Source organism: Macrobrachium nipponense, chromosome 30 (genome assembly GCF_015104395.2).
Source record: "Macrobrachium nipponense isolate FS-2020 chromosome 30, ASM1510439v2, whole genome shotgun sequence".
Lineage (NCBI taxonomy): Eukaryota > Metazoa > Arthropoda > Malacostraca > Decapoda > Palaemonidae > Macrobrachium > Macrobrachium nipponense.
The window spans coordinates 66,627,274-66,642,843 of NC_087218.1; the positions used below are offsets into that span (position 1 = coordinate 66,627,274).

Here is a 15,570-nt window from a genome sequence, read left to right on the forward strand (position 1 = left end):
CCTATCCAGCTGCCGCTAGTACCTTCCTATTGTAAAAGGACCGAAGGTTTGTATGCCGTGGTCGGAACAAATCTACTTTGCTAACTCAACACTACTGTCAAGCAAGGTAAGGAAAAGAAACATGAACAATGTGATACAAAACTCTAAAAATTCAAAGGAGAATCTTGACTTGTAATTGTAAGACTATCTAACCAAAACAGGTAAAACAATCTACAAACTAAGTAGCTATGGTAAATAATAAATCACATTGGTTCAAATGATCAATCATACTTAAAAAATCATCAACATGGACACAAGCACCATTGAAAGGAAAATTATCAATAATTTTCAAAAGGAAAAATGCCCTAGAGGGATAGAAGAGAAATAAGCATTAAGGGCTAAAGAATAAAAGCAAAATAGATGGAAAAATCATTTATGAACAATAATCCTGTAAAACTGGGAGTTACAATGACATATGCTGTTTGGCTAGAGGATAAGTGGGCTTCATTGTTTGGGGTGTCTCTTGAAGTACTGACCACACAGATAGGCTCAAGTAAACAGATGGATTTGTGTTCAAACAAAGCATATCTATGCCTGTTTCAATGCTTGCTGCATAATTTGCATGACTTTTCAAATGACTACAAGGCCAAATTATTTTGCTTTAGTTTTTAATCATTGTCCTCATTATATTTCAAGCAGTACTTATTTAGTCTTGTACATCTTTTTGTTAATCTCACTTTGATGTCCACTGCCCTATTCCTTTCAATTTCCATCTTTCTTTACTTCTTCCTCTCCTCCCCTTCTGTATCTTTTCTGTAAAGCACTGTTCACACCTATTAAATCCTATAATACTATACTTCTGTGTAACACATCTGACTCATACAACTAGCCCAAGGGATTTGCTTTGAGTAAGGTGAAGTCTGAAATGATAAGTTAATGGGAAAAGACCAAAGGAATGAATGAAAAGTTAAAAGCAGAAAATAATGCTGCAGGGGCCTGAGATGCTGCAAAAAACCTTAGTGTATCTTACAGTCAGTTGCTCAGTACATACCATGGGGGGTATTATCCTATGGGTCTCTAGACTAGAAGCTCCACAGACATATGAAGCAGAAAATTTCAAGTAACAAAAATATTGAACAGCAAAAGCTTCTTCTGTAATTTTCTGGTAGGGGACAGATGCTTTAAGGTAAATCACACAATTCTCTTAACCTTTTTCAGAACAAAGAACACATAAAACCCTATTTCTAAATGTTTAAAAAGTTTTCACACCAACAAAATGATATTGTTATGATACAATAAAGTTTGTTCATACTTACCTGGCAGATATATATATAGCTGTATTCTCCGAAGTCCGACAGAATTTCAAAACTCCCGGCACACGCAGTGGTCGGCCAGGTGGTAGTACCCATTCCCGCCGCTGGGAGGCGGGCGTAAGGAACCATTCCCATTTTCTGTCAGATTTTTCTAGTGCCACTGTCTCCTGAGGGGAGGTGGGTGGGCACTTTGATTATATATATCTGCCAGGTAAGTATGAACAAACTTTATTGTATCATAACAATATCATTTTGTTCATGAATCTTACCTGCCAGATATATATATAGCTGAATCCCACCTTTGGAGGAAGGGGGGAGACAGATTCGATTTTGGGAAACAATTTCATATATATGATTGATATTTTGGGTTCCTTAACTGTTAGCATAGCTGACTCGTGAGTACCGTCACCCAAGTCTGCATCTGCTTTACTAGAGACTCCAGCTAGGTAGTGACCTGTGAAGCTGTTGAGTTCTAGAGGATCTGTCAACGGGGCGTGACCACAATGCAACTAGATCCTATATTATAGACCTCCAATTTCGGTACTGCATTCCTAGAGGTGCCAGCAAGGACGTGACCTGTGTAGCTGGTGCGCTCTAATGAACTGTCACGGGGAGCGTGACCACAATGTGACAGATCATATAGGTGTTGTTTAGACACCGAATGCTGTTAATGCTTCACTGGAGGTGCCAGCAAGGACGTGACCTATGTAGCTGGTGCGCTCCAGATGATTTGTCAATGGGGGCGTGACCACACTGTGACAAAACATTTTCTTTTACCCTACTATGAGGGCGAAGCAAAAACATTACCACCTGACCTAGCCTATCTGGTTAAACTTCGTAAAACCAAGGCTAATGGAGGGAAGGCCGCCCTACCCAAGACCACAAAAAACTAAACACCTACATAAACATAATAAAAATAAAAAATAAAAAGAAATAAAATTAAAAAGTCCAAACTAACATATTATTTTCTAAAAGATAGGAAGAGTGCTACTCTCTGTCCCCAATATATTGTCTGCTGCGACATATGGGCCCAAAGAGTAGCAGTTCTCGTATGTAATCCTCACCTCCCGAAGGTAGTGAGAGCAAACACTGAATTACTACGCCAAAATGTGGCATTCAAGATGTCATTGAGTGCCATGTTCTTTTGGAAGGCTACCGACGTAGAAATAGCCCTCAGTCCATGCGCATTCACCTTCAACACTTTCATATCACTGTCTTGACAGGATGAATGCACTTCCTTGATGGTGCCCCTCAAGAAAAAAAGCCAAAGCATTCTTTGACACTGGTAACCTTGGCTTCCTGACCAAACACCACAAGTTATCAGAAGGACCTCTTATAAACCTTGGTTCCTATCTTTTCAGACGGAGGGTTGACTTCCTAGCTATTGCTTAGGAGTCTGCTTCGTCTCAAGAGCCTCAGCGAGGATGTGACCTATGGGTAAGAGTTTCTTGTGGGTTTGCCGATGGGTCTGATCCACTTACTCGGCAAAGCCTAACTGGCATTTGTCAATGGGTGCTAATCCACTCATATGACCATATACCTATGCCTATTAGCATAATTAAGGAGCACAACACCGATCCCGATCACCTGATCCTAACACGAGGGTTAGCGCTTAATTTTAAAAAGAGTTAAACTAAAAATTAACTCACTAGTTAAGGATCAGTGTCGGCTCCCTATCCCAGCAACGTATCCGCAGACACGAACAACCAAGAGAAAAGATCTCTTGTAGGTTGAATTGACATCCTTCGTGTAACGGGAGGTCAACACAGAATTGCATCTCCCGTAAGTGACAGCTCATATGTCCTTTATGACATATTGTTATGGAACCAAGAAGAATTCATAAAAGCTCGCACTTCATGCATAGGTTCAAACGGACTGGACATGAGGAACTTCAGAACTACATCCAAGTTCCAAGACGGCAACTTGGGTTGTTGAACCTTCATCGTTTCGAAAGATCTCAAGAGATCGTGAAGGTCTCTGTTGTCCGCCAAGTCCAGGCCTCTGTGCCTAAAGACAACTAAAAGCACACTCTTATAACCCTTGATTGTAGAGACTGCAAGTTTTAGATCCCTTCTCAGAAAAGGAAGTCAGCAATCTGGCTCACAGGTCGTGTGGAGGAAAATGCCGTTCTTCTTGCACCAACTCCTGAAGACTATCCACTTCGATTGTACACTGCGTTGGAAAACGCTCTTCTTGCACTGGCGATAGCTTTCGCCATTGACGTATAGAAGCCTCTCGCTCTGGCCAACTTTTGGATAGTCTGAATGCAGTCAGACTCAGAGCGAAGAGGCTTCTGTGGTACCTCTCGAAGTGGGGCTGTCTGAGTAGATCTGTCCTTACTGGAAGCGTCCTCGGGAAGTCTACTGCAAAGGCCATGACCTCTGTGAACCACTCTCTCGCAGGCCGAACGGGGCGAACAAAGTCATTCTCGTCCCTTCGACACCGCAAACTTTCTCATGACTTCCCCTAAGATCTTGAACGGGGAAAGGCGTACAGGTCCATCCCGTCCAGTCCCAGAGAAGTGTGTCTATCGTCACTGCAGCTGGGTCGAGTACTGGGGAGCAGTACAGTGGAAGCCTCTTCGTTCTGGACGTCGCAAAGATATCCACGAGCGGACGTCCCCATAAACCCCCACAGCTCTGGCATACCTCCAAAGCAGAGTCTACTCGGTTGGCAGAAGTTGACCTCGTCTGCTGAGGAGATCTACCCAGACATTCTCTACTCATGCTACAAACTTCGTAAGGATCATGACGTCCAGTGCCCTTGCCCACAGCAAGATCTCCTTTGCCAGAGCAAAAGGGACTGAGACTGTGTTCCTCCCTACTTCTTCAAGTACGCCAGAGCTGTGGTGTTGTCTGAGTTGACTTGGACTATTCGACGAGAGACTTTTTCTTGGAAAAACTGGAGAGCTAAAAAAGATGGCTGCCATTTCCTTTAGGTTATGTGCCAGGACACCTGTTCCCCTCTCCAGGTGCCTGCCACTTCTTTCCCCCTAATGATGCTTCCCATCCCGTGGTGGACGCGTCGGAGAACAACACTAGGTCGGGGCTCTGAAGCTTGAGAGACACGCCCTCCGACAGCTACACTGGATCTAGCCAACATTTCAAGTGATGTTTTACCTCCTCCTGAAATTTCCAAGATCATGTGTAGATTCTTGGTTTTTTTTCCAATTGTACTTGAGAAAAAAATGTAACGGTCGTGAGGTGAGTCTCCCCAAGGAAACAAACTTCTACCAGCAAGGAAATGGTCCCCAGTTAGACTCATCCATTCCCTCACCGAGCACGAATCTTTCCTTAGGAAGGCTAACACTTTGTCTAAGCCTTGCTGCTGACGTCCCTGGGACGGAAAAGCTCGAAAAGCCACTGAATCCATCTGAATCCCCAGATACACGATGGATGGGTTGGGATCAGATGACTTTCGAAATTCACCAGTAGTTCCAGGGACTTCACCAACGATTAAGTTGTTTGAAAATCCTTCAGACACCGCGTTTGAGTGGAGGCATGAATGAGCCAGTCGTCCTTCGAAGATAACAATTGCGAAGGAGGAGACTGAGGGGCCGCAGGCTGAAACTATTCTTCAAAAGAGGCTCAAAGCCATCGAACCAAGACCTCTTCTTCTTCTCAACTGACACACGTTCGGGAAGATGGTAACCGTGCTCTCTAGACAACCTCTGGAGAGCTGCATGAAAACTAGAGAGCGAAGGCAACTGGCGAAAGAGCGGAACTAGGAGAAGGAGAAGGAACTGCCTGTACTCTTGATTGGCAAGCCTATCATCCTTCCTCTCACGAGTGGTGGCTTTGCCTTTCTCACTGCAATCCAACAAAACAAGTTGTTGTTGCAAAGACACAATCATCCTTTTCGATGGAGAACATTCCTTCTCAGGCAAAAGGCTGATCCTTTGAGAAGACGATGGGCGAGGGGAAGCCCTCCTCCTTCTCACATGGACCGCCAAGGATATATCTTAGGAGCGACCGAAGCGCTCAAAGCATACTCATCGGAAGACGTCCTCTCCGGTGAAGATCGCAACACAGTAGAAAAGAGAGAGGACGTGAAGCGTCCCCCTCCCTGAGACCCTACATCATACATCTCAGCTCTCTTTTACTGCAGAAAGTCTTCCAATTGCCCAGGAGACGACTGCAAAGCAGAAGGAGCTAACGGACGAGAAGCGTCCCCCTCCGAGGAACCAAAGACGACGGCCGCCTGTGCGACCTATATCGTCTTCGTTCTCCTCAGAGGGAGCGAGACCCTCCGAGAGTTCCAACTCCTGCGCGCGAGGACGTTCTCTGAAGACTAAAGTAATCTTTCAAGATTCAAATTCTATGAGATTATGAGCCATGACATCACCTATAGACGAATCTTGACTATGAGAGATGTTCAGAATCATTCTAGATCATCTATGCTATTCATTTTTCTGCAGGAAAAACTGGAGAGGTGTGAATTTCAGTCTATTCAGGGAAAACAAACCTTCTCCAGCGAGGAAATGGTCCCCTGCAATTCATTCATTCCCTCAACCGAGCATGTTTCCTTCCCTAATAAGGCTGCGTTTCACTTAAACAGGAGTAATTTGAAGACACTGTAGAAGATTGTTCATTTGTTTCTTCCTAAAAGTCTCCTTCCTGAGATCCATTACTATTCTCTGATTCTCGGCGAATGTCTGAAGAAGCATTACGTTGTGCGTCCATCCAAGCGTCCTGCCGAGCGTCGCGCTCGGCGCTGTCGTATTTGGCAGCGGAAGGAGTCCCCTTCATAATCGAGCAAGGGACGTCTCGGCGAACTAATTGACTGCATCTCTTGCACATCATTCTTGTTTCGAGGGAAATCATGTGTGTTATGCCGCCGTAGACTCGGACAGAATTCTGTTACCATGCGGTAAACAGAACCGAAAAAGGTCTAATACATATATATATATATACATACATACATTTATACATATATAACCATACATATATATATATATATATATATATATATATATATACATATACACATATATATATATATATATACACATACTACATACACAAATATATAATATATATATATTTTTTTTTTTTTTTTTTTTTTTTTTTTTTTTTTGAAAAAATTCTCGCAAAGTGAAGATGTTCAGCCATGTATGCTAGAATTCCCTTCCAACCCGAGGCTAAGGCCGTGATTGTAGGGTAGAAATACGGTTAGTCCGTCAATCCCACCCCGCAGGAGAGAGAGAGACGTACCTACTGCGCATAGCAGACAATTCAGATGGAACGGAGCACTGGCATTACGCATTAGTGACAGCAGACTCTGAGAACGTTCGTCGTTCTCAGCACTGCTCTGCCTGAGTTGCCACCTACACCATTCTACGAATGAATAGGTTTACTATCATTATAGAGCAGAAACCAAAATCCATCAAACTAGTATATTTAAGCGAAACTGAATTTGCTAAATATAAAAGGCTAACTTGGTATTGTCATAACAATACCTTAAATGTTTAAAAATAGGGAAACCGGCAACCCCTGAATAGTTGAGGGAGACCGATTAAATGTAATAAGAATAATCGTACTCTCGGTTGTCCTCCGTAGGAGTAACTATGGTATGAGTATATAACTTGAACCATACACAGTTTGATAGTAATATGAGTAAGGGCAAAAATAATATACTATGATACACCTCGCTTGTTCACCTTTACCCGGCAGTATATATATACATATATTCTGACTGGTAAGTTTTATGAACAAACAACGTAGAGTATTTTAGACACTTGGACAGCTACCTCCCTACTACATTCTGCCTCACCGAGGTAGGGAGAGCCATCACGCGGTAGTGTTTTGTGTCAATGAGAAATTATACGCTTACGCGATGAGAATGAACACTCATGGCATTATCACGATATTCATTCACTACACTACTATAAACTTTCCAATGCAAACATGATTCCAGGCTACGCAGAGATTTAAGAATCACAGATAGGGTATTACCCTCCAAAGACACTATTGTAGGGCCCGAAGGCATCACAGGTCTTTGGAGGGATAAATTCTACTGGACGGGTAACTTGTGTTACACGCCTGGAGGAAGACCTCCTTACACTATCACGTTCTAGTTTACGTACCTATGATTCATAAGCCTTCCACGCAGAATCAGACATATTTTTCACACTCGTTGCAGCGCTCATCAAACATACAAACATGTTTCCTACAATTCGCGCACACGTATGAGGGTCTACCGAAGTTTTCGGTAGCCTAACCTTGCATTCTTCCACACAACATACTCTGGCCTAGTCGAACTAGATCCAGACATCGTAAGTTTAAGGAAAAATCAAGCCAAAATAAAAACCAATCCACAATTAGCGTATGCCTAACCACCGATCCTAATCAAATAACCAAAAATCAATCAGGATACTCAAGTGACCAAAAGAGTTCCAAAATCCAATGACGGAGGTGCAGAAAACACTTGTTGTCTGCACCGGCGACAGAAAATATCTGACAGAAATGGGAATGGTTCCTTACGCCCGCCTCCCAGTCGGCGGGAATGGGTACTACCACCTGGCCGACCACTGCGTGTGCCGGGAGTTTTGAAATTCTGTCGGACTTCGGAGAATACAGCTATATATATATCTGCCAGGTAAGATTCATGAACAAAATAAGAATTCATGTAAATATGCACTGCAGTACCTAACACACTAATTTAGTCACATAATATTAAATCAAGCAATCTTAAATGCTGCCTGTGCTAAAAATAGACAAAACTGACATAAATTTAATGTACATCAAACAAAACCCTTACCTTGTCAACATCAGCATTTTTTATAGCGTCATTGGATTCATTGGTAGAGGTGACATCAAATGTGGATGTTTTACGGTGCTTTGGTGCAATCTTTTTATCTGCATCTTGGGATTCACTGATTGAATTGACCTCGAATGTGGATGTTCTACGACGCTTTGGTGCAGGAGCAACATCTTCTAACTTGTCACCTTCATGAACTTCGTACGTCCCTGTACGTCTATGCTCACCTTTCTTCTTTCCATTGGAACTATCATTTTCAGAACTTTCATTAACATCAAATGTTCCCTTGCGCTTACGAGTGCTCTTCTGTTCAGCGTTTGGAGGCTCTGCAATAACCAGTCAAATTATATGAGGTTTGAATATCAACATCATGTAAGATACAATCAAAACTGAAAACATGACGACACTGGAAGATAAAAAAATTTCAGCACAACATATTTACAAAGGCATTTTATCTATAATGACTAAAATTAAAAACTGAACTTACCAGGCTCAACACAGTCTTCCTTAAGTTTGCTGTCAGGTACCACAGATGTAACCTAACAAGGATAAAAGTTTTAGAATAAAAGCATATGCATTCAATATTACATACAAAAAATTACTGGTATTTGCACGTCTAGCTTTCTTGCCACTAACCAAGGAACAATATTTAATCACATCAGAAAGGGATTTACAGATATAATGTGAAACAAATTTTCATTCAAGACAAAATTGTTGGAATACAGTTGATACTGTTGTCCAATAATTTTGGTTTGATAGACTAGTTAGATTACCAATAACTTTGTGGAATTATGTACAATAATATTCTATTCTCCCATCATCGGGAATATAAAAATCCTGACTTTCTATTTGCATACTAGATTGTAAACATTTATATACAAATTGGTAATAAGAAATTCTTTTCCTTGCATATTTTAGCACTCACAGCAATAATGTGCTAATGATCATTTAACTTTCAGTTACAAAACAATAATTAAACAGATTCTGGTTATCAAAACTCAAATTTAACTTTGTAAAGGATATTTACTGCAATCTTACAAGTTATTACGAATGTTAGATTAGGAAAAACAAATGAAAATTGTTTTTAATAACTTTATATTTTGTTTTTTCCTAACATACAAATCATGGAAGGCCTTTTGCATATGGGGATTGCCTTTCAGTGAGCTGGAAATCACATCATTAAACTTTTTGCAAGGTGGTTACCGTAACAGGTACCAAAGGTAGGGACGGAAGTACTGTCCACCTAGTCAGAGTGCACTCAAATCTATGCAGTTTACATTTTGGCCCAGGTAAGAGAATGAGGGATGGTAAGAGGTGAGCCCTTTATGTAAAGACCTAAGGTTTGTATGTCAGGAACAAAATACAGATTACTTTTAAAATTTGTCATTTGTTCCAACACAAATACAAACCCTCATTCTTTACATAAGGGAGACTTACTTTTGGAGGGAGGATTCTAAGTAAATCTCTCAACACACTGGTAGTTCAGCTCACCTGGGTAATCTCTTCCTGGTCATGAAAGAGCAAAGGAAGGAAACCGTACCTCTGATCTATTGAACAAGAGATGTTCAATCGTCAGAATTCTGGGAATTTTTAATTAAGTGGATGTTATATCCTTGATTCAAAAAGGTTTGGATGAACCCACTGTGTCGGAGACTATATAGAAAATAATCAACTGGCTTGCTCATAGTCAGTCCCTTTGCCTGCTTGTTAGAGAGAACAAAGGATTTGCATCTACTAATCCAAATATCAGGTAGTCCCCGGTTTACGACGTTCCGAGAGTTTATGACGCCATTCAAATATATTCATCAGAAATTATTTCCCGTTTCATGACGCATGTTCCAGGGTTACAACACTTACAATGTCAATCCAACGGAAAAATATGACTGAAAAGGTAAAATAATCAATATTTGAAGGATCTTTTTCATGAAAAAACACAAAATAAAAATGCAGCTTAAGTAGTTTTCAATATACCTAAAGTATTACAAAATTTTTGACAATGTTCCATTTTACAACGATTTTCTGCTTACGAAGCACCTCAGTAATGGAACCCCTGTCGTAAACCGGGGGCTGTCTGTACTAGAACTAGATTATGGATACGATACTCAGTCATCAGATCACCTGCGTGCACGCCAATCCAGCATGCATGTGCTGGGTCGTTCACAATTCCTCTATTACGCTATCTCCCAGGGCCTAGCGTAACTACGGTTTGCTCGCTTGCTGTTAGTTCTAGAGTTTCTGCCTTTAAGTCTAACACTGCATTGGCCGCTCGTTCGCGAGCTTTCCCTAATCCTCACAAATCTTCAGATTTGCGTGCATCCAGACTTGTGGACGTTGAGTCTTCTCACCGTCACAACATGGGCAGAGAGTGGAGGAAAGAAGCGGGTCATGCAGGTGTCTCGCCCCATCCGGATGATGCTTTTCGTAGTAATTGCTCAGGTCCCAGGAGTGACGTGACAGTTTTGCGAGATCGTACACATAGTGCCCAATCTGTGACAGCAAGAAGACTCAATGTCCACAACCCTAGATGCTCGAAAATCAACGTCCACAACTCTAGATGCACACAAATCTGAAGATTTGTGAGCATTTGGGGAAGCTCGCGAATGAGCGCCCAGCGCAGTATTAGACTTCGAAGCAGAAGTTCTAAGCCTGCCATAGTTTGCGCTCTTGTTATGCTAGACCCTGGGGATAGTGTAACGGTTCCCCTTCCCAAAGGAACAGGAACTTCTCAGGGGGGAGGAGAGACTACCTTCTTCTTCTTCGGCAGTTTAGCCTTAGAAGTAGAAAGGGAGGAGGCAGCAGATGACGAGGAAGATGATGACACCTGATGGGCTCCCTTCTTCATCAGTTTTCTCAGGATGGCAGTAAGGTACCCCATCCAAGGAGCAACTGGAACAGCAGGAGCAGATATAAGAGCCCCTCCCATTAGAGGAGGAGGCTCTACAGTAGCCCCAACCACTGGAGGCAAAGCCTGAGTGGTAGGACCCTGAGATACAGTAGGAACAAACATGGCAGGGGGTGACAACATAGCAAACCCAGGTGGTGGCGGCACTGAGGGCTGGGTTGGAGGCATATGGGGGTGAGTGCCCATCAACTGAGGGAGTCACATTCGTTGGGTGATGGGCAAACACCATTGAAGGGACCGATGCAAACTTATGAGTAGTCACAGTCGTGGTTGTCACAGCCACATGAGTTACAGGCATACTAGAGAAGTGTGGTACTAGGTCTTGCAAGGAGGGAGTGCCAGGGAGGACTAGTGTCAACCCAGCCTGCTGCAGGTCCCCAGACTGCGATGTCACCACACCTGAGGAAAAAAGTCAGGTCAGTATGAGTCTCTCCTCACCTGAGAGGGAAATATCCCCCTCAGAGCGAGAAGAGGCCCCTGGATACAAGATGTCCCGGTCGCCAGCCACCCCCCACCTTCTTCACCCGACAAATTGGACAAAGAAACAGAGGCAGAGATTCCCCCGCAGGGAGAACAGCAAGGTGAGGAAGCTTGCTGGGAGGAAGGAAGGATAACGAAGGGTCAGCCATTACATGCGTCGTCAGGGGCATGTTACCCTCAGACAAAGCCCTGGAAGCCTTCCGCGATACCGCTTCCTCCTCTCAAACTGTTTACACTGCTTGGACGACCAGGAGCTACACTCAACACAAGTCATGCTCCTGGTATTTAGTGCAAAGGGCGTGAGGGTCAACATAAAAAGAATGAGTGGAAAATGACATTGTTATGATACAATAAAGTTTCATACATACTTACCTGGCAGATATATACATAGCTATAGACTCCCGTCGTTCCCGACAGAATTTCAAATTCGCGGCCACTCGCTACAGGTAGGTCAGGTGATCTACCGCCCTGCTCTGGGTGGCAGGACTAGGAACTATTCCCGTTTTCTAATCAGATTCTCTCTTCCACCTGTCTCCCTGCGGGTGGGAGGCTGGGTGGGTCTTTCAATTGTATATATCTGCCAGGTAAGTATGTATGAACTTTATTGTATCATAACAATGTCATTTTCATACATTCAACTTACCTGTCAGATATATACATAGCTGATTGACACCCTTTGGTGGAGGGCAAGAGACAGCTCACCAACGACTAGACAGGTAAACAACATATGTTGTAGGTATTAATAAACCTTAGTTCCTACCTTTTTAGATGGAAGACTTCGTGGCTACTGCCCAGGAGTCTGCTTCATCTCAAGAGCCTTAGCGAGATAGTGATCTGTGGCCAAGAGTTCTTGTGGATCTGTCGATGGGGTCTCTTCCACTTACTCGACAGAATCCTAACTGGCGTTTGTCAATGGGAGCACATCCGCTTATATGACAACACGCACTAATTTAAGGAGCACACAACCAATCCCGATCACCCGATCCTAACCCGTGTTAGTTCTAAGATTGCCTAGAGTTATCCCCAAACTCTTTGCAAACAACACAAACTCGAAACTCATACATACAAAAATAACAAAATTTTTGTACCCCCTCAATAGTCAGATGTCACTCGATTTTCAAATGAAGAGAAGTGAAGGCCGCCTGTGCGACTACTGACACTCCCATACACCCGAAAACCCGAGAAACACATCCGACAAGAGGGTTACGTACATAATTAAGGATTGGTGCTTTCTCCTTTACCCAGAACCGTCTGTGCTGACACAAACGGACCTAACGAAAAACATTTATCATACGTAACTCGCACGTCTTTTAAATAATGGGATGCAAACACAGAGTTGCATCTCCAATAAGTTGTGTCCAAAATGTTCTTTAGTGACATATTTCTTTGGAACGCCCCACCGAGGTTGCGATTGGCTCTAAACTTTCGGGGGTGGGCTCCCAAACTCATTAGAAGATTAAAAGAATCATCTGGACACTTCTTATGAGCTTCCTGTGATAACCACTTTCTAAAAACAAAGAAGGCGAATGCGTTGCTTGGACATTGCTCTCTTGGGTCTTTCACTGAGCACCAAAGACCTTTCTGCGAACCCCCAACTGCTTCTTCCTGTCCAGATAAAATTTTAGAGTTCTAACTGGGCAAAGGGATCTTTCTGCCTCTCTGCCCACCAAACTAGAAAGTCCTTTCACTTCGAAGCTCCTGGGCCAGGGATTCGAAGGGTTTTCATTTTTTGGCCAGAAAAAGGGACTGAAATGAACAAATTGCGGAGTCTCCTTTGAAGCCAACTCTTGATTCAAGGGCGTGCAACTCACTGATTCTTTTTTGCCGTTGCAAGAGACATCAGAAACAAACACTTTCTAGTGATATTACGGAACGAAGCAGTGTGAAGTGGTTCGAATTCATCTGATGAAAGAAATTTAAGAAACCACCATCTAAGTTCCAGCTTCGGAACCTTAGGTTCAAGTGATTTAGATGTTTCGAATGAACGAATGAGGTCGTGCAAATCCTTATCATTCGTTAGATCTAATCCTCTGTTTCTAAAGACTGCTGAGAGCATACTCCTGTACCCCTTAATAGTTGGTACCGGAGAGATGCGACTTTTGTCTAAGAAACAGAAGGAAATCTGCAATTTCGGTCACAGAGGTACTGGAAGAGGACAGCTTCTTCGACTACACCAGTTTCTGAAAACTTCCCACTTCGATTGGTACTTTATCTCGCCTAGTAGATGATCTGCGGGCTCTAGCAATTGCGTTTGCTGCCTGGCGAGAAAACCCTCTCGCTCTGACAAGTCTTTCGATAGTCGAAAGGCAGTCAGAGCAAGAGCGGGTAGATTTTGATGGTACCTCTCGAAGTGGGGTTGTTTGAGCAGATCTATTCTGTTTGGAAGAGATCTGGGAAGTCCACTGTCCATTTCATCACCTCTGTGAACCAAATTTGAGCTGGCCAATACGGAGCGATCAGAGTCATCTTGGTTCCTTCGGATGCCACGAATTTTCTGACTACTTCCCCCAGTATCTTGAACGGGGAAAAGCGTAAACGTCTATTCCTGACCAGTCCAGGAGAAAGGCGTCTGTTGCATAAGCCCGGGGATCCTCCACCAGGGCACAAAATGTATCTATCCTTTTGGAGAGGAATGTGGCGAAAAGATCTATTTGAGGCTTCCCCCAAAGGAGCCAAAGGCTCTGACAGACTTCTGAGTGGAGTGTCCATTCTGTGGGAAGGACCTGGAATCTCCTGCTCAATCTGTCCGCTCTCACATTCCTCTCCCCTTGAACAAACCTTGTTAGAAGAATTACCTTCCTTTGGTTCGCCCAAATCAGTAGATCCCGTGCCAGCTCGTACAGAGCAAAAGAGTGCGTCCCTCCTTGCTTCTTGACATAAGCCAGAGCTGTCGTATTGTTCTGAATTTATCTGCACGACTTTGCCTCTGACTAAGTGTTCGAAGCTCTTTATGCGCCAGGTGAATTGCTAAGAGCTCTTTGCAATTTATGTGCCATGACACCTGTTCTGCCGACCAGGTGCCTGACACTTCTCTGGGTCCCAATGTTTGCACCCCAGCCCGCCTCCGAGGCGTCTGAAAACAATGTCAGGCTTGGGTTCCGTACTTGCAGGGACATCCTTTGTTTTCCTTTAATGGAACCAACCACCACTTCAAATGATGTTTTATTTCTTCCGATATTGGAAACGTGTCCGAGAGCTGACCTGTCTTCCAACTCCAACTTCTTCTTAGGAAGAACTGAAGCGGTCGAAGATGTAATCTTCCTAGGAGAAAGAACTGTTCGAGCGAGGAAAGGGTTCCCAGAAGGCTCAGCCATTCCCTCGCTGAAGTGCGCTCTTTCCCTAGAAAGTTTCGATACTGTGGCACAGCCTTTCTTTAATCTCTCTTGAGATGGAAAAACTCGAAAACACCGAGAATCCATCTGAATCCCCAGATAAAACCACGTTCTGGCTGGGGATCATCTGAGACTTCTCGAGGTTCACGATCAATCCCAAAGACTTTGTCAATTCCAGTGTTATTAACAGGTCCAAACACTGCTTTTGAGACCTGGCTCTGATGAGCCAGTCGTCCCAGGTACGGGAGACATTTATCCCTTTCAAATGTAAGTGCCTTGCTACATTTTTCATCACGTCTGTGAAAACTTGAGGAGCCGTGGACAGGCCGAAACACAGGGCCCTGAACTGATAATTTCTTCCTTCGAACATAAATCGAAGGTACTTCCTCGACGATGGTGACTCGGGATGTGGAAGTATGCGTCCTGAAGGTCTAGGGACACCATCCAATCCCCTTGTCGTAGTGCTGCAAGGACTGAGGCAGAACGTTTCCATGCTGAACTTCTGTTGTTCGACAAATTTGTTCAGCGCACTTACGTCCAGTACCGGTCTCCATCCCCCCGAGGCTTTTATTACAAGAAACAAGCGATTGTAAACCCCGGGGAGTTGCAACCCAGCACAAGTTCTATTGCTCTTTTGTCCCACATCTGTTCCACCATTTGACGAAGAGTATCCCTCAGAATAGGGTCCCTGTATCTGGCGGACAATTCCCTCGGAGATGTTGTCAAGGGAGGAATGTCCTTGAATGGGATGCGATACCCCTTCTTGATAATCGACATCGTCCAAGTGTTGGCTCCTATGTCTTCC

At 43.5% G+C, this 15,570-nt stretch overlaps 2 protein-coding genes across 4 annotated transcripts in view; both read right to left on the reverse strand.

Moving 5' to 3' along the window:
* The window catches only part of LOC135202574 (stomatin-like protein 1), a 453,302-nt gene that overhangs the window by 378,889 nt on the left and 58,843 nt on the right, over nucleotides 1-15,570 (reverse strand). The gene's annotated exons all lie outside the window — the stretch shown is intronic.
* The window catches only part of LOC135202077 (uncharacterized), a gene marked incomplete at its 3' end in the record, with an annotated part of 35,240 nt that continues 27,721 nt past the window's right edge, over nucleotides 8,052-15,570 (reverse strand). The window contains 2 exon segments of the mRNA XM_064231333.1: nucleotides 8,052-8,377; nucleotides 8,539-8,590. Coding sequence (XP_064087403.1) covers nucleotides 8,052-8,377; nucleotides 8,539-8,590 — 378 coding nt within the window.